The following is a 20,023-nucleotide window of genomic DNA, read 5'->3' as shown; positions in this document are numbered from 1 at the left end:
CTATTATAGTCGTCTGTCCGGTCAGTCTGTTTAGTCCGTTCGTTCTGCTTGAGAAACAGCTATGAAAATATAGCTCTTATCGATTCTAGTGTTCTCAATCCACTACAGGTTTTAGAGAGGCGGCCACACCTCTTTCATTTTCACAACCACCCCTCTTTAAAATCGTCAGCCAACCCTTTATAAAATATCTGCTGTCCCGACCAGAGTGGATGCCAATATTCTATCAATGCTGATAATTGTTTTGAAATATATCGAGTGGATGTGGACAAATAGAACATTACGAGCTTAAACTCTGTTTTTTGGGTGGATCGAAAGCCTTGTTAGTTCAGCAGCCACGATGTCATAATACGGCCCTTTTAACATTGCAGCATACTGAAGGAACGCTGAGCTGTCAGTGATGATGACTCTCAGTTTTATACAAGATCTACTGAAACGACACTTTCGCCTCGACAACTTCAACTATTCTATTTACGATTTAATGACTGTTCTATTTAGATGAATTCTACGCAATTTACGGCATTTCGATGTATTATTTCGATGTATTAATTCCCAAACTCGATTTAAAATGCGTTTTGAAACGATAGCGTTTAATCACGGGGGGTCGCGCGGCGTCGAGGGAATCGTCAGGGATTTTCAGCGATTCCTAGTGAAATATCTCGTCGATTCGCTCGGCGTCTGCCGCTTATGGTTCTAATGGTTCTGATAAAAACTCATCCCCCTGGGTCGAATATCACTGTTATAATGGAGTTTATTACACGCCCGCGCCGTTCGAGGCCGAGCGATTTGTGGATTTTTGCGCTCGCATGTTTTCCGACATAAGGAAAATTGAGTGTTATTAGCATTCCATCACATCTCAATGTGTCGTCGTTTAACTGGATCGAGCTCGAGTGGTTCTGTGGTTCTTCAGAACCCAGTTCTACGGTTGACTCTGAACCCAGTTCTACGGTTGACTCTGAACCCAGTCCTACAGTTGACTCTGAACTCAGTCCTACAGTTGACTCTGAACCCAGTTCCACAGTTGACTCTGAACCCAGTTCTACAGTTGACTCTGAACTCAGTTCTACGGTTGACTCTGAACCCAGTCCTACAGTTGACTCTGAACCCAGTCCTACAGTTGACTCTGAACCCAGTTCCACAGTTGACTCGGAACCCAGTTCCACAGTTGACTCTGAACTCAGTCCTACAGTTGACTCTGAACCCAGTTCCACAGTTGACTCTGAACCCAGTTCTACAGTTGACTCTGAACTCAGTTCTACGGTTGACTCTGAACTCAGTCCTACAGTTGACTCTGAACCCAGTTCCACAGTTGACTCTGAACCCAGTCCTACAGTTGACTCTGAACCCAGTCCTACAGTTGACTCTGAACCCAGTTCCACAGTTGACTCTGAACCCAGTCCTACAGTTGACTCTGAACCCAGTTCTACAGTTGACTCTGAACTCAGTTCTACGGTTGACTCTGAACCCAGTCCTACAGTTGACTCTGAACCCAGTCCTACAGTTGACTCCGAACCCAGTTCCACAGTTGACTCTGAACCCACTTCCACAGTTGACTTTGAACCCAGTTCCACAGTTGACTCTGAACCCAGTTCTATTAGATTCTCAAGGTCACCGGCGGAGCAGCCGTAGAACGCTATGTGATCTGGAATTATCCGGATTATCGGGTATCGGCTAACGACAGTTGAATTCTGTAACAACACCGCATGGTTTCACGACACCAGGAGTGGTGCTGTCAAATATAAATTGAATTGAGTATTTTGTTACGATGTTTTGAGGGGAGAGGTGCACGGGTGTATAGGAGTTATATCCATAATTACAGTATGAAATATTAAAATGAATTCTTGCTGCGGTCGGAGTTGTAAATACCGACAGAACTGCGCGTGTTAACTGCGTACGATCCTCGACAGGAAATCCTGTTTATTGAGGACTGCGTGATTCAGGATATTATGTTTGACGCGGTTTTTCCTGTTTTGTTTTAATGCGGGCAGTCATTGTTTACACTTTTTAATAACTGATTAAATTGCCTGTTTTCCTGAAATAAATTCTCTTTTTAAACTTGTTTATGTTGTTTTTTCCTAGGATATAAATGAAGCTATGTTGTTTTTTTTCCTAGGTTACTAATGAAGCTATGTCGTTGTTTTTTCCTAGGATATAAATGAAGCTATGTTGTTTTTTTTTCCTAGGATACTAATGAAGCTATGTTGTTGTTTTCTCTCCTAGGATATTAATCGGGGCGCCGCGTGGTAATTCGACGTTCATGCGACGAGTCGTTCGTCCGGGAGTTGTTTACAGCTGTCCGATCAGCCACGCCCGACACACCGACTGTCAGCTACTACGCATCGATGATTTAGGTACGTTTAACCCCGGCGAGGAAATACAAATCCATATTCTAAAAATAATGACGATTTCGGTTCAATTTACGCCTATAACCCGATTTTGCTGATCATATCACTAGAAGAAATCTTGTATATAGGTGGTCAGAAACCCCATCACCCCTTCCTCATTTTCTGTAGAGATCGTCCTCTCGAACCCGCCCCCCCATTTGATTGGACATCCTTTAGCGATCAGGGGCTGAAGTTGCTCAAAGGTTGGTTAAAGGTAACCAACTTTTGAGCAACTGCAGCCCCTGACTAATACCGTGATAGTAACAATGAACTTTTATTGTCACTATGTCAACTATCCCCTGATGTTGACTCTAACCAACTTTTGCCCAACTGGCCCTAAATCCCACGTCAGTTAAAGAGCTTAATTGATCAGGGATCAGTTGCTCAAAGGTTGGTTAAGAAAAACTTTAACCAACTTTTCAGCAACTGGCCCCAGGTAAATATCATGTGACAATGAAGTTTCAATTGTCACTATGTCAAACTATCAACTAGGTTAACTCAAACCAACTTTTGCCCATCTGGCCCCAGATACCATGTAATGATGAAGTTTCAATAGTCACTATGTCAACTATCTACTGGTTAACTCTAACCAACTTTTTCCCAAATGGTCCCTGACGTCTAGAACCCACGTTAGTTAAAAAGTTGAGAAGGAACCATGAATTGAAACCGCATCCTTTCATTTTCTCGATCTCCTACAACGCGTTAGCTTTCTCCTGTGTAATCAACTTCAATTCATCACGGTCATCTCGTATATCATTCAGTAGCGTCGTTTGTGAGGAGTTTGAGTTTGATTTGATTTAGTTTCTACGATGAATCAGCAGCCGCAGCAGCAGCAGCATCACCATTAGATTGATGCTCAGATGTATCAGATCTATTCGTTCACAAATCACTGAATTCTGATTCATTCTTAATACAAACGTTTGTCGTTGATATGTTAATGTAATTGCGAATAAATTGTTCCCAAGTGGTGGAATCGACAGAGAGCGATACGTGACTTTAAAGAAAAAGATTATCACCACCAATCCCCCCACTGCTGTTGCTGCTGCTGTTGTTGCTGCTGCAATTCCACAAGGGCTTGTTATATATGCATAGGATTGATGTAATTCATGATAAATCAAGGCTTCCTGTGCCCTGTACTCAATGACACCGACAGGCTCCCTGTGCCCCGTACTCAATGACACCGACGGGCTCCCCGTGCCCCGTACTCAATGACACCGACGGGCTCCCCGTGCCCTGTACTCAATGACACCGACGGGCTCCCCGTGCCCTGTACTCAATGACACCGACGGACTCCCCGTGCCCTGTACTCAATGACACCGACGGGCTCCCCGTGCCCTGTACTCAATGACACCGACGGGCTCCCCGTGCCCTGTACTCAATGACACCGACGGGCTCCCCGTGCCCTGTACTCAATGACACCGACGGGCTCCCCGTGCCCCGTACTCAATGACACCGACGGGCTCCCCGTGCCCCGTACTCAATGACACCGACGGGCTCCCCGTGCCCTGTACTCAATGACACCGACGGGCTCCCCGTGCCCTGTACTCAATGACACCGACGGGTTCCCCGTGCCCTGTACTCAATGACCACAGACATTCCATCTCACTGACTGTTATACGTTTGCACAAGAACAAGACGTTTGTAATTCACCCAAAATCATCATCTGGGTCCGTCTGCCATGGGTCTGGGTCAGTCTGGCGTGGATCTGGATCCGTCTGCCGTGGATCTGGGTCCGTCTGGCGTGGATCTGGGTCCGTCTGCCGTGGATCTGGGTCCGTCACGCGTGGATCTGGGTCCCTCCGCCGTCACAAATATTTGTTGTTGTTGTTTTTTGTGTTTAATACGACAGTCTTTGTGTTTTGTGTTTCACTATTCTGTTGCTAACGATTCTAATATTAATTGTTGTAATTTGTCACAGGTCGTGTTGAAAGTAAGTTATCGTATCTCTTCGCCATTAGTAATTAACCCTCTATCAGTCAGTGCCTATATTTTAGCGGTATTTTCGAAACCAAATTTGAAGATATTTAATTTCTTCCGACGACACTGGTCTCTTGAGAGAGCGAGCGTTTAATCGAAATATTGTCTTTTAACATTTGATTTTAGTTCTTTATAAATCAATTTCGTTTTTGAATACTTTGAAATCGCAAAAAACTGGGGCCAGTTGCATAGTCGTGACTTAAGTCCAAAAGTGGTCTTAAATCTCAAGACTGGTCTTAAGTTGTTAGATTAGCTGACAAAGTTGGTCTTAGACTGGTCTTAAGTCTTAGCCATGACTATGCAACCGGCCCCTGGGTTTTAATGTTATTTCCTTGAGATATGATGGAACGGCGGTATCATGGTCATGGCTGATAAAGGGTTCAGTTCGTTTATGAACAGCATGTATTTATAAAAATAGATCGATAGTTCATCATCGTTCATCAAATCCCGCCGTAGGATATATCTCCGATATATCTGCTCAGCCCCTTCAATGATCCTGGGGGACCAATCGTCACTCCGGGTGTCTATAGCGCGTTTTGGCCCAGAACAACTGTTCACACGGGTCCCAAATAGGCCCTGTGTCGGTTTGCCCCAACCGAAAACATCGGACCAGGCCTGAGCTTTGTTTGCGCGATCGCGGCTAATAACCCGGTGCCAGCTCTGGGCTTCTATAAGCTGATAGGTAGAAGGACGCAATCTCAAACCGTGACTTGAAGTTTTCATATATAAAGATATTCGATTTAGTAATATTTTCAGAGCGTCGCGATCCAAACCTCTTTTTAAATGTCGTCGATACGTTCGGGAAATTGATTCTCGCTCGATGAAATTATTATCAATCTCGCGAGATTCTGTGATAATTCTATTTTTTCCTTGGAAAAATCCGATGATTCATTTTTAGACGAAACTCCCCCGGGGGGTGAAATGCTCGCGTTCTTTAGATTAATTCATATTACTAACTGAAGATGGCAGCACTTTCTGAAGTCTATTTGCTTGCGTATTAACGAATGCCCCTTCGTACCCCCCCCCCCCTTAAACGGTGAGGGTCGCCGATTTCAAAATGCAGTAGCTACTGATATTTTACTAAAACAAAACTGCGTGCGATTTGTTTTACTAACACCAAAAATTGTCCGCTAACCAAGAGACTGAAAATCAATGCATGACGAAGTTTGCGTGAACATTGAAATGATGAAATCATGCGAAAAGAAATTTAGAATCCGAGGTCCGGTTCCACAGTTGTGAGTTAGAGTTGACTTAATCTTAACTCACAACTGCGGAACTGGATTCAGGGCCCAGTTTTATAGACCGGTGGTATTAACTCTAACCTAGGTGGTTAACTTAGTTTCGAAATGAAATGCGTTGATTAAAAATTACCGGGCAAATCAAAGTTGATATCAATCTATAAAACTGGCTTCTGGGCCCGGTTTCACGAAAAAGTTTAAGCCTCAAACGGAATTGTTGTCCTCATTGAAAACATGAAGTAATCGATGGCGATTACACAAAAAATTTGAGTTTAACTTTTTCGTGGGCCTAGGGGCGGCAGTTGGTCAAAAGTGGATATTTGACACAGTGACAATTATAAGTTCATTGTTACTATGGTATTTATCCGCCGGTTATCTTGAACCAACGTTTGCGCGACCGCAGCCCCTGGGGTTATAATATAACGTGTATGATAATTGTGGATCGTTTAAGTTTTAACTACGATTGATTTGTTCGATTCAGAACCAGCCGACGATGAAAGCAAGGATAACCAGTGGATGGGCGTGACGTTACGCAGTCAGGGACCCGGCAAAAAAGTGCTCGTAAGTTTCGATGAAAGTCTACCGAATCGCCCGATGACATCATAAAGCGGCTAACACCCTGACAACGCAGGCCCGTAGAACCAATGTCTGACTCAGTTTGACGAACGGTTCTTTTCCTAGAAAGTCGAATTCAACGGCGCACGTGTACAACATCGTGTGGAAGTTTTTATACGTCGAGAATTTACTGCGCAAAATATCAGCGATATGAGCCTAGAATATAGATATATCGGTCGTGAAAAAAAAGAAATTTTGCTTTTCGATATGTCAGGGCTGCCAACCTCTGAAAAGTGCTATCAGTAACACCAAATTCTTTTCGAAACATTTCATTGAAATATGAAAGAAAATGTTCAAATAAATCGGTAATCTGAATTACCAGTTTGCCGACAAAAACTGTACCAATTTAGGAGGAGTCTGCTGTAATTGAGACTTGAAAGACGCTTCCTCGAAATTTGATATTTTCTCCTTTAAAACTCCGTGAAACTGCTTATAACCAGCAGGGGCCGGTTGCATAGTCGTGGCTTAGACTTAAGACCAGTCTAAGACCAACTTAGTTCTATAGCCAATCTAACAACTTGAGACCAGTCTACAACCAACTTAGTTCTATAGCCAATCTAACAACTTAAGACCAGTCTACGACCAACTTAGTTCTATAGCCAATCTAACAACTTAAGACCAGTCTTAAGATTTAAGACCACTTCCGGACTTAAGTCACGACTGTGCAACTGGGCCCTGGGGCGAGTTGCATAGTCATGGCTTAGACTTAAGACCAGTCTAAGACCAACTTAGTTCTATAGCCAATCTAACATTTTAAGACCAGTCTTCAGATTTAAGACCACTTTTGGACTTAAATCACGACTGTGCAACTGGGCCCTGGGATGACCGATCTGTAGGGACCGTATGAAATGTTAGTTCTAATGAATTGTTGTATATATATATTTACAGACGTGTGGTCACAGGTATCAGAAAGTCGGCGTCAAGGCTCAGTATCAATGGGGATACGGTATCTGTTACGTGCTGTATAACTCGTTAGACGTCGATAAGCCGTTCCCGCCGTGCGAGGGCCGCCCGAAAACCTACAAGGGCTACTTCCTGTACGGATACTGTCAGGCGGGAGTCAGCGGAGTGCTGTCCGAACAAAACAATATCATCCTCGGACTGCCGGGAATAAACGTGTGGGCGGGTAAGCTTAAATCGATGACGTCATCGTTATTCGCGTATGCGTGTAGTTTGCTGATTTTGGTTTCGAGGAGAACTAATTTCGAATATTAAGAATCGTCCGGATTTGAAAGGGTTAATCGTTGTGGTATCGAGTGATTAATTTTCGTGCGTGTGTTATTTTCGTTTCGACAGGCGGAATCTCTAAGAACACGATCGCCGAAGGGTTAGAGGGCGACACCTGGTGGTACACGAGTAAAGTCGATCCGCCTCCAGTCGCGAAAAATTCATATCTCGGTAAGTATTACGGGGATACTTGTCGGGAGGGGGGGTTCTCCGGGGCCTAGTTATGGTTTAGGCTTAGGACGGACTGTTAGCAATGTAAAGTCAGTCTAAGATCTAAGACTAAGACCTTTGAATTTAAGCTTGGACTATGGAACTAACCCCTGCAACTACTGGAGTGCTAGTTGCCCAGTTGTGACTTAAGTCCAAAAGCTATCTTTGATCTTCAGACTGGTGTTAAGTTGTTAGATTGGCTATAGAACCATAATGAGCTTAGACTGGTCTTAAGTTATTAGATTGGCTATAGAACCAGAATGAGTTAAGACTGGTCTTAAGTTGCTGGATTGGTTATAGAACTAAAATAAGCTGAGACTGGTTTTAAGTTGTTAGATTGGCTATAGAACTAGAATGAGGTTAGACTGGTCTTAAGTTGTTAGATTGGTTATACAACCAAGATTGTCTTAGACTGGTCTCAAGTCTTTGCCCTGACTAAGCAACTGGCCCAGTTATATATGGGCCAGTTGCTTAGCCACTTGAGACCAGTCTAAGACAATCTTGGTTCTATAACAACTTAACAACTAAACAATTAACTAAACATCTAACAACTAAAAACCAGTCTAAACTCATTCTGTCCCTGAACTAACCCTTAAGTCATAAGCACGTCATACGCTTACTCCAAAATCTACTGAAAATAGAATTTTATTTAAAACATTTTTTTTGAATGAATGATTGTAGGATTTTCAGTCGGTACGGGGCGTTTATTACCGGGTATCGATGACGTGTACGCGTCGGGCGCTCCTCACGCCTCGTTGAACCTCGGCGAGGTGATACTGTTCACTCAGAATACCACGGAGAAAATGCTGCAGAAAGTCGAGGTGTTAACCGGCGACCAGTTCGGCGCGTCGTTCGGCTACGAAGTCGTCGTTATCGATATCAACAATGACGGCCACGACGACCTGGTCGTCGGGGCCCCGTTTTACATGGCTCCACTCGTCGGCGGCAAAATACTCGTTTATATGAACAATGGATCGGTAAGTGTTCACACTCGACCCCCCTCTACCCCCTCTCTTACCCCCTATACCCCCCTTAACCCCATCTACTCCCACTACCCCCTTTACTCCCTCTCTACCCCCTATACCCCCATTAACCCCCATCTACCCCCTCTACTCCCTCTCTACCCCATTCTACCCCATTCTACCCCCTCGACCCTTTCAATCCCCTCTACCCCCACCCCCTCTCTACCCCCTTTACCCTTTCAATCCCCTCTACCCCCAGCCCCTCTCTACCCCCTTTACCCCTCTACCTCCTATCTACCCCTTCAACCCCCCTCTCTACCCCCTCTACCCCACTCAGGCGCACACAGGATATTCACTGAAACTACCAACCTAAAGAAGGGTGGATTTAGGGCGTGGACAGGGTGAAAATTCGAACATGCCCTCTAAAAATATGGAAACATTTTTTTGTCCTAGATTGCCAAATATGCCTTTTCAAATTAGGTGCCCATTCAAATTTTCAGGTCTACACTTGGAAGTATCCCGGGTCAACCCTTGCAAAATATTTCTATATTCTCCGCAAAATTTTTGATCAATTCACAATCGCTTTTCAATTTTGATGAATTTAATCACTTCAATAAAATACCTTTTTTTCGTTTTTCCTTGGATCGACACTGGCTATATATGAAATATTAATTGTGTAATGTGTGGTGTGTGAATTTTAGGGAATTCGTTCGTCGACGAAACCAGTTTCGATTCTCAGTCGAGAAATGGAGGCGACCGAATGTAAAAAACTCAACTGTCAACAAGCGCGATTCGGATTCAGCCTCGCCAATCTCGGAGACTTGAACAAAGACGGATACAACGGTAAAATAGACCGGTCCTAAAAACACGGTCTCAGATCGTTGGACTGGACCCTAGTTTCACGAAAAAAGCAAGAAATTAAATCGATTTAAGAGTTAAACCTTTCTGTGAAACTGGGCCCTGGTATTTAGTTGTTAAATCAGGGATTATTCATTTATTACGTACGCATAAAATTTGAATTTTTCAACCCCCCTCCCCCTCGGTACGCAAAGCGGCCATTTTTTCATATACATTAAGCATTACAGTACGCAATTGCACTGACCCCTCCCCCCTCCCCTAATGCATACGTAATAAATGAATGACCCCTCAGGGAAAGTAAGGGCTTTTTAAGCGCGGGGAAATCAGGGACTCTTCTTGAAAAGTCAGGGAATTTTTGGTGTCTCGTTGTTTTGGCTGGTGACGAGTGACACAAGGCACCTCTTGATTAGAAACAGCCTTCACTGAGGATATCTCATAATTTATTCGGGGAATTTGAATTTTTGGTGTCTTGTTCTTGCTGGTGACGAGTGGCACAAGTAATTGTCACCCTGATATACATTTTTTAAGTCATACATTTAATATCGAAAATACTTTATATATCTGAAACAGCCCTCCCTGAGGATATCTTATAATTTAATCAGGGAATTTTAATTTTTGGTGTCTTGTTCTCGCTGGTGACGAGTGGCGCAAGGCCCTCACTGAGGATATCTTATGATTTAATTTTTGATTCCCAGATCAGAAAGAACCCCGTTAGATTGTCTGTAGAACCAAAATGAGTTTAGAACTTAAATCTAAGCGTCTGTGCCGCTCGATGCGATTGCAAATTTGAAGTTTTGAACGTAACTGATTCGATTGTTGTTGGTTTGTAGATCTAGCGGTCGGAGCGCCGTACGAAGGAAACGGAGCCGTTTACATCTTCAACGGCAAAAAAACGGGCCTCGACACGAAACCGTCGCAACGAATCACGGCCGAAGACATGAAAATCCCGAACTGGATCCGATCGACGACGACGCTGAACGCGATGAAAACGTTCGGATACTCGCTATCCGGCGGAATGGATCTCGATCTGAACGGATACCCGGATCTGTTAGTCGGGGCGTACGAGTCGAATTCGGCCGCGTTGCTGCGCGCGCGACCGGCGATCAATCTGCGTACGAACTTCAGCTCGATACCGGCGGCGATACGACCGGTTTATACCGGTCCGTACTGTCAGGAACAATCGAGAATCTGCTTCGACCTCGAAATCTGTTTCAAGTATATCGACAAAGAGTAAGCAAACCTTTCAATGAATCCCCCTATGACATCATCAAATACATTTAAAGATGCGTCCAGAAATATAGCTTTGTCTATAAATCACCCTTTGACATCATCAAATAGATCTTTAGATGATTCCAGAAAAGATGGCTACCTCTATTTCCTCCTATGACATCATTAAATTGATCGATAGACACTTCTAGAAAAGATGGCCGTCTCCGTAAATCTCCCTATGACATCATTCAAATATATCTACAAAAAGATGGCACCCGTAATAGATCCCCCTATGACACACCAAGTAACCCTACAGGAAAGATGGCTTCCTCCATAAATCCTCCTATGACATCATCAAATAACCCCGCAGAAAAGATGACACCCCTTATAGATCCCCTTATGACATCATCAAATGACCCCGCAGAAAAGATGACACCCCTTATAGATCCCCTTATGACATCATCAAATAACCCCGCAGAAAAGATGGCACCCTGGAATAAATCCCCCTATGACATCATGTATTGTAATTGCAGGTTATTAGTAGCACCGCGTATAACGTATACAGTGATCGCGGAACGTTTTGAGGAGTCTATTAAATACTCGCGAGTGTCATTCACGGCCGTTCCTCGCGGTCGCAGCGACCGTTACAGATTCACCGGTCAAATGACGTTACATCAAGCGTTCCAGGATCGTTTCAAATGCGTTCGACTTCACGCTTTCCTCGACGTAAGTAGAATGTTACGTTATCGACGCGTCGTAATCCGGGGACCAAACGGCAGGAGGCGGGCTTGAAATTACGTAAAACCTGCCGCGATTGGCTCATTGTCAGACGACTGACCAATCAGGGCTCAGAACACAAAACTCAATTCTTTTGTCAGAAAGAAGTAAAATATATGTCAATGAAACAAAAATGAAATGCAGTGTACACTAATCCAATGCTGGAGATTTGCTATACATAAACAAACATAATCAGGGGATTGATAAACTTTGAGGGTCTATCGGGTTAATCACTTATCGTGTTTGCAAACCAGTCCTGGAGACTGACAACAAAATAAAACAAAGGGATTTGCAAACTTCAAGGGTCTGTCATGTAAATCAGTTATTGCTAACTGTGCTGCAGACTTGCTATACAAAAATAAGATAATCGGGACCCAGTTCCACAGTTGTGAGTTAGAGTTAAAATTAGTTCATTTTCAATGAGTTAACTCGGGGTCAAATTTTAACTCCGAACTGTGGAACTGGACCCAGTGTATTTACAAACTTCAAGGGTCTGTTGTGTAGACCACTTATAGTGTTTGTCAACCAATATGGCGTAGACACATGGATAATGTAATTGGCTGTAAGATCTGATCTATAACAGTGTGAATAGACAATGTTTGAGGGTGTGATGTTTAAATGTATCGATGTGTTTTCAGATGGGAACCGGTGATGATGATAAGGTATTTTGTGTAAATAATCAACGGATATAAAAACCATCGTAAAACGTCGAGATTCGTGAGAACAAAATCTGTGAATAACGACTGATTTTCATAAGATTCCGATTTGAAAAAAAACGGAAGAGTCTCGCAATGGCATCGGGTTGGAATCCCTGCTGAGGAGGGAACGTGGCAGTCTTGCGATGCCATCAGGTTCAAATCCCAGCCGAGGGAGGAATGTTGCAGTCTCTAGATGCCATCAGGTTCGAATCCCTGCTGAGGAAGAACGTAGCAGTCTCGTGATGGCATCATGTTGGAAACCCTGCTGAGGGAGGAACATGGCAGTCTTGCGATGCCATCATGTTCATATCCCAGCTGAAGGAGTAACGTGAAAGGGTCTTTGCAATGTCATCAGCCTGAATCCCCTGCGAGGAAACAAGGAAGTTCACGAAAAAAAAGTCCTCACGATTTTGTTCTCGGTTCCTCTACGTGATCTATGTATGGTTTGTCCGTAGTAGACGTAGTAGAAACATCGTCAATTAATCCTTTTATTTGCAGTCAGAATGATTGATGTTTCCAAGACCCGATGGGCGGGGCTTGTAAATTCATTAACATAATGTCATATGTCAATCATGCTCATTATCTATTTAACGCATTTAATGTGTGAATGGCTTCGTAACGAATATAAGGCATATTTTCTAAATGCCTTGATTTTATTTTTTTTTTTTTCCGTAAAAAGAAACTTTTTTCGTGTAGAATTTGTAGAAATTTTTCATTTCCCGATCAATGATGAAAATCAGACGTTCGTCTCAATGTTGTCGAAATGTTTATTTTGCATGACCAAAAATCACGGCCATCCAGCTCAGGATCTCGCAGGGGTGTCGTTTTGACTTGGGAAGTCGAGTTGAATTTCTTGAGGGGAGATCGGTTTTTAGGCTGCCTGAAAGTTTAACGCTCTGTGGGGCCTGGTTGTTCATAGAAAGTTGGTTAAAGCTAACTGGCTGTTGAATACCGAAGTAACAATGCAGTTTTAATTGTCACTATGTCAACTATCCACTGGTTATCTCTAACCAACTTTCGGGGACTGCAGCCCTTGATAAATACCGTGGACCTTTAATTATGTCAACTATCCACTGGTTTAGCCATACAACTCATATGCTTTATGTTAAAGTAACTGGACTTGGACCCTGGGCTTTGTAACTAGTGTATATAATATGTACCGCTATATATTGGACAAATCGTAATATGTATCAATGGCTTATTAACCCACTGCTTCATCATCGCAGTCGACAAACTCCCAATTTTATTATCTGTTTTGTGAACTAAGCGACTGCGTTCCAACTCGGAGCTAGTTGCAAATTTCCAAATCTGTAGCGTAAACCGCCGACATCGAAACCGAAACCGCGTTCGATTATTGCCTCTGCGTCGCGTTAACCCTTTATCGTCGCTTTCCTATTTCAGCCGTCTAATCAGGATCTGCTGAATCCGATTTTCTTCAAGATCAAATACAACATCGTCGAGAAGACTCCCGACCCGCTGAAAGAGGGCGAACCGCTTCCGGACATCAACTCGTTCCCGACGTTTAACAAGGAAGTCTCCGAACAATTCCTGAAAGTACGTTTCGCGGAATTCCGTCGGAATTTCTGGCGCTCTCTCGTCGTGTCCCTAACGTTAACGATTATCTGGTTTCATTTCGTTTTTTCGTCAATAGGTGGAGTTCATAAAGAATTGCGGCGATGATCAGATTTGTCACAGCGATTTGAAAGTCGACGCGAAAGTAAACCTTCCCCAGCAGTGAGTATCCTAAATCACGCGGCATCCAACTCAAATCCAATTCTAACATTTCAAACCTGAAAATTTCTCTGATTCAATCAGACTCAGGGAAGGGAATTTAGAAAAAATTCGGGGGCCGGTTGCATAGTCATGGTTTACACTTAACACCAGTCCAAGACCAACTTAGTTCTATAGCCAATCTAACAACTTGAGACCAATCTTAAGATTTAAGACCATTTTTGGATTTAAGTCACGCCTGCGCGACTGGCCCCATGAAGATTTGTATAAGTGGCCACCCTGTTATACATACTGCGTGAAATCAACGATGATATTTTCCGCCACTAGGGGTCGTGGTGGTACGTATTTGTTGAGTTACGGCGAGGTGAAAGTGTTGAAGGTCGACGTGAAACTGACGAATACCGGCGAAGACGCTCATCTCTCACAGTTCACCATGAAATTCCCTCCGACTCTAGTCACAAAAAAACTCGTAAGTTCCGATTAAATCGTCTCATTCCAGGTCGTGTATTGCTGTGGTAATAATAGTTATGATAGTCATGTTAATAGCGATAATGTTAATGATAATAAAATCAATGATAATGATATATTTTTCTGATAAAGCGCGCTCCTGCGAATTGTAATCGCTGTGCTTTGAATCTTTATGAAATCAAAAATGATGAAATAATATTTTAAAACACCTGGGCCCGGTTCCACATTTGTGAGTAAGAGTTAACTGTTGAGTTAAGGTCAGGGCCCAGTTTCACGAAAAAGTTGAACTTAATTTTTTGGTGTAATTGCCATTGGTTACTTCATGTTTTCAATGAGGACAACAATTCAAACTAAACCATTTTAGGCTTAAACTTTTTCGTGAAACTCGGCCCAGTTCATTTTCAATGAGTTAACTCTGAGTTAAGGTTAGTTCGACTCGGAGTCAAATCTTAAACTCGGAACTGTGGTACTGGACTTTGGGGCTGGTTTTACAGACCTGTGTTAACTGTTACGGGGGTTTAGGTTTAAAACAAATTCATCGCCGATTTAGTTAAACTCCGGCTAAGGGTTTAAACCAGTCTATAGAACCGGTCCACGGAGAATAAACATTAAGGTTAAGATTTATATGGACTAAGATTTCAGTTATGAATATTTCGAAACGTCTTTTTAAAACATTCAACTGTTGGACATAAAGGCAGTTGGTTCCATTTAGAGACTGGCGTTACAAATTCGAAAGCCCCGTTCAACGTTCTATATCTTATCGTCGGTTGTTTTCTTCTCGGTTGCTAGGATATCCCGTGCGAGAAGTCGGCCGGGTTTTTACGATGCGAAATCGGCAATCCGTTCGCGGCGAATCAGACGAAAGAATTCTCGATATCGTTTCACACGAAGCGTCTGTCGAGTTCAGATCGAGATATCAGCATCGAACTCGGAGTAAACACGTACGTAAACTTTGCTTTACTCTTCGGATCAGTTACTCTCTACCGATTCTGGAATTCTCTTTTGGCGCGTTCGTTTCGACCAGAATACGCTCTACCTATTCCGGAATAGTATAATCTGTAAACCTGATAGAAGCGGCCGGTAGAGAGTTTGTAATCTGTAAACCTGATAGAAGCGGCCGGTAGAGAGTTTGTAATCTGTAAACCTGATAGAAGCGGCCGGTAGAGAGTTTGTAATCTGTAAACCCGATAGAAGCGGCCGGTAGAGAGTTTGTAATCTGTAAACCTGATAGAAGCGGCCGGTAGAGAGTTTGTAATCTGTAAACCTGATACAAGCTGCCGGTAGAGAGTTTGTAATCTGTAAACCTGATAGAAGCGGCCCTGGTAGAGAGTTTGTAATCTGTACAACCTGATAGAAGCGGCCGGTAGAGAGTTTGTAATCTGTAAACCCGATAGAAGCGGCCGGTAGAGAGTTTGTAATCTGTAAACCCGATAGAAGCGGCCGGTAGAGAGTTTGTAATCTGTAAACCTGATAGAAGCGGCCGGTAGAGTTTTCTTCTGGCGCATTTGTTTCATCCAGAATTCCAGAATGGCTTCGGTTTTGATAGTTATAGCTGTTATACTACACGCTGAATCATATCTTCAAAAAGATGATGTACAACAGAAAAACAGTAACTAACTAAAACTTGGGTTTGGTTGTCGTTTACAGATCGAGTTCAGAGAAATCACCGACAGATGATTACAAAATCATTCCTATCAGAGTTATACAGAAAGCTGATATCTGGCTGCGCGGGTGAGTACTCTATATCACCGGAAAGGCCTATTCAAAAATCGTTCCGGCGGTCAGATCTATTTGAGAGTTGTTTCTACTCTTTTTCTGATCCCTTGAAATATCTGCGTGCATGTACTCTTAAAATCAGATCATTTCTAGTTTATTCTCAACTAAACTACTAGTACGAATTTTGATTTAAAATCACTTTCATTTCAGGTGTTATTAACAGAAATAAGAGATATTAGTCGGGGGCCGCAGTTGCTGAAAAGTTGTATCTAGGTAACCAGTGGATAGTTGACATAGTGAGACAATTAGAACTCTTGTTACTGTGGTATTTATCTGCTGGTTCTCTCTAATCAACTTTTCAGCAACTGCAGTCCAGGGGCCAGTTGCATAGTCATGGCTTAGACTTAAGACCAGTCTAAGACCAACTCAGTTCTATAGTCAATCTAACAACTTAAAACCAGTCTTAAGATTAAGAGCATTTTTTGACTTAAGTCACGACTGTGCAATCGGCCCCTGGTGTTAATCAGCCCGGAGGAATAATTCTGGAGTACGATATCTATATATTTCAGCGGTTCGACTCCGGAGCAGGTATTCTACGGTCATCCAGCCGTCGGAGAGAGCGCGATCAAATTCGAAGACGAAATCGGTTATCCGTTGACTCAGTCGTACGAGGTGTTGAATCAAGGACCGGGAACGATCGCCTACTCGACCGTCGAGATCTACTGGCCGTACGAGGTCGAGAACAAACGAGACCAGGGAAAACATTTACTTTACCTCATCGAAAAACCACAGGTAACTTCAAACCTATCATTATTATTATTATTATTATTATTTATTATTATTATTATTATTATTATTTATTATTATTATTATTATTATTATTTATTATTATTATTATTATTATTATTTATTATTATTATTATTATTATTATTTATTATTATTATTATTATTATTATTATTATTATTATTATTATTTATTATTATTATTATTATTTATTATTATTATTATTATTATTATTATTTATTATTATTATTATTATTATTATTATTTATTATTATTATTATTATTATTATTTATTATTATTATTATTATTATTATTTATTATTATTATTATTATTATTATTTATTATTATTATTATTATTTATTATTATTATTATTATTATTATTTATTATTATTATTATTATTATTATTATTTATTATTATTATTATTATTATTATTATTATTATTATTTATTATTATTATTATTATTATTATTTATTATTATTATTATTATTATTATTTATTATTATTATTATTATTGTTGTTATTGTTTTGTTATTATCATTATCATTATAATTATCATTGTTATTTAGCAACATCAGTCTCCTAAAACATCAAACCCACAATTATCGTTATAATCATTGTTATTTGAAACTCGTGCAGTGCCTTATTCATTAAGGCTCTAAGGCGCTGTACGAAATATATCAGAAATATAATTCAGATACAATGTAGCATAAAATAATAGTGCGAAATGAAATCAATTACGGTGATGACATCAGTTAATGAACAACAATTAGAAATCGGTTTCACTGAAGTTTTGGAAAGTTTAGGGTTTGGGGTTTGAGATTCTGCTCCTTGAAATCTGAGTTGCTTACGATTCCTCCTTAATTCCTCTGATTTCAGGTCGAAGGTAAAGGAGGTCAATGTATAATGGGTCCAGGTCAGGTGAATCCGCTTGGTATTGTGGTAAGTGTATAAATAAGCGCCTCTACGTGGGGCCAGGGGGTCGGGGTTACTCATCGGGGCCGATGAAAATACGCTAAAATATTTTTGAGCATGTTTATCACCCTTTGAAAAACTTTTAATTTTGGAAATTTCTTCACGTGGAATGCGTGGGCAAACGAACCGTTAAATCATCAATTATCGTTTACCTTTTAATCATCGATTATCGTTTACCTTTTAATCATCGATTATCGTTTACATCTACTACAGATAAATGAAAGACATCGTTTAACGCTTGTAAGTTTTATCGTAAACATTGGAATTGTCGTCTTTGACTATTTTCGGGGTCTCGTCCGTGAACTACGCACGCTCTCTGCAAGGTGTCGTAAGCAGTGCCAAATTTCAGAAATCCTCCCCTCGTTCCCCCAATTTCGATATATCCGATAGCAAAAATAAGAAAATTTGAATTAGCCATTGTTCTCCGCAACAGGTTTTTTAGAGGGGCGGGCATCCGTTACATTTTTACATCCACCCTTCTGAAAATCAACCACCATTTATGGAATATCTGCTGCCCCTATCAGAGTGGATGCCAATATTCTATCAATGCTGATAGTTACTTTGAAATATATTGAGCTAATGTGAAAAATAGAAGATTACAAGCTTAATGTTTGTTTTTTTTGGGTGGATTGGCAGCCATGATATCATAATACAGCCCCTTTAAAATTCTAGCACATGGAGGGAACACTGCGCTGCCCTCACCCTTGGAGAGCGTTCGTACTTTATGGATCGCGAAATTTCGTTCATTTTGTCTATTTTGTTTTGGTGTCGTCCGTTTTGTACGTTAGAAGAAATTGCTTCTTTTTTCGGGGCCGGGGAAAGAATTCTTAAGTAAAACGCTGAGAATTCATTGACCTATGAATATTCTGTATATCGGTGTAGTTTTTGTCTGGATAAATGAAAGCGCATCTATGGTAGCTGGTGATTAAAACTTATTAGAAATCATTGCTTTGTATTTGATTTAAATTCCTTGCGCTTGCGACGAAGAAGGAATACGTAGTTTTCGGTGTTGTATTTGAAGTCGAAAATAGGGTTCGCCTTTTCAAGATGGCTCCCTCTGTAAATCCCCTTATGACATCATCGCTAGTCGCTGCGATAACATCTAATCGGTCATTAATAATAATAGATGAAGTAATTTTATGTATATTTCATGATGTCATAAGAGGATTTACGGAGGCAGCCATGTTTTCTGGAAGTGTTTTCGGTTGTTCGCTCATGAATCATTTTCCCGTGATTATTTTCGTTTCCAGCGCAGCCCGGTCGACGCGGAACCCGGCTCATCGGACAACAACGAGGTGACGTATAACACGCCGCCTAGCAACCGAAACAAACGCGACTACGTCATCCGCTCGGAGGAGGTCGTCGGAACCGGAGGGAAAAAACAAAACATCGTTTCGCTGGTGAGTGGTAATATTAACCCTTTACTCTTCATGCGCTATCTATCCGGTATCCCGGCTAAAGACCGAATTTCCAATTATGTACTTCGATTTAAAAATATTCTGTTAACTCGACGGCTGATCACACATCTATATCTGTACTTCGATTTCCGATTTCAAAATCAAGCCCCCTGTTTCGCTCCCGGCAGGTGTGGTGGGTCTGTAAGGGGACACTCAATCGAAAAATCAAACAAAATTTACCAGCCAAATAAATAAATAATGGGAACAATCCCTATTTTAAGATCAAAAAAACCCTTAAAAAAAATAAAAAAGATGAATTCAACCGCTTGCGAGGTGAGGGAGCCTTACCAACTCGTCAACATCAAAGATAGGACCCAACAACGCGCGTCTGACTACAGTGGAATTTCGTAATAACCACCTTGGATATTTTGTTGATTAGAAACCTAGGATTATGTCCCGAATACGACAATTTTGATAATTTCATCCCGGATACGTAACAAACTATCAGAGTTTCTGATGCCCTGGACCCAGTTCCACAGTTGTGAGTTAGAGTTGACTCTGAAGTTCGGAACTGTGGAACTGGACCCTGAAGTTCGTTGTAACAAGGAATGTGTAAATTGAGAATGCCACGCCGATATAACGAGAAAGATGAAGTGCGAAAAGTTTCCTTTAAGCTGTAAATTTTTTCATTCGAAGATTTGACTACAACCTAATAGTCACCTTCAGCAATCATTAGCTTAAAGGAAACTTTTGGGACTTCATCTATCTCGTTATTTTAGTGCGGGTTTCTCAATTT

General features: G+C 41.6%; 1 protein-coding gene across 1 annotated transcript in view; it reads left to right on the top strand.

Moving 5' to 3' along the window:
• Window positions 1–20,023, top strand: part of LOC141911609 (integrin alpha-PS1-like) — a 37,202-nt gene that overhangs the window by 8,968 nt on the left and 8,211 nt on the right. Inside the window, exons 2-20 of the mRNA XM_074802597.1 lie at window positions 2,218–2,348; window positions 4,300–4,311; window positions 6,078–6,157; window positions 7,100–7,337; window positions 7,508–7,609; window positions 8,330–8,625; window positions 9,312–9,453; window positions 10,299–10,698; window positions 11,211–11,403; window positions 12,093–12,116; window positions 13,554–13,706; window positions 13,804–13,886; window positions 14,211–14,352; window positions 15,141–15,292; window positions 15,999–16,082; window positions 16,637–16,859; window positions 17,735–17,797; window positions 18,044–18,070; window positions 19,081–19,230. Of these exons, the coding sequence (XP_074658698.1) occupies window positions 2,218–2,348; window positions 4,300–4,311; window positions 6,078–6,157; window positions 7,100–7,337; window positions 7,508–7,609; window positions 8,330–8,625; window positions 9,312–9,453; window positions 10,299–10,698; window positions 11,211–11,403; window positions 12,093–12,116; window positions 13,554–13,706; window positions 13,804–13,886; window positions 14,211–14,352; window positions 15,141–15,292; window positions 15,999–16,082; window positions 16,637–16,859; window positions 17,735–17,797; window positions 18,044–18,070; window positions 19,081–19,230 (2,695 nt within the window). The remainder of the gene's footprint in view (window positions 1–2,217; window positions 2,349–4,299; window positions 4,312–6,077; window positions 6,158–7,099; window positions 7,338–7,507; window positions 7,610–8,329; window positions 8,626–9,311; window positions 9,454–10,298; window positions 10,699–11,210; window positions 11,404–12,092; window positions 12,117–13,553; window positions 13,707–13,803; window positions 13,887–14,210; window positions 14,353–15,140; window positions 15,293–15,998; window positions 16,083–16,636; window positions 16,860–17,734; window positions 17,798–18,043; window positions 18,071–19,080; window positions 19,231–20,023) is intronic.

This window comes from Tubulanus polymorphus, chromosome 10, assembly GCF_964204645.1.
Source record: "Tubulanus polymorphus chromosome 10, tnTubPoly1.2, whole genome shotgun sequence".
NCBI lineage: Eukaryota > Metazoa > Nemertea > Palaeonemertea > Tubulaniformes > Tubulanidae > Tubulanus > Tubulanus polymorphus.
Note: the sequence above shows the minus strand (reverse complement) of the source record. Positions and strands in the feature narration are given on the sequence as shown.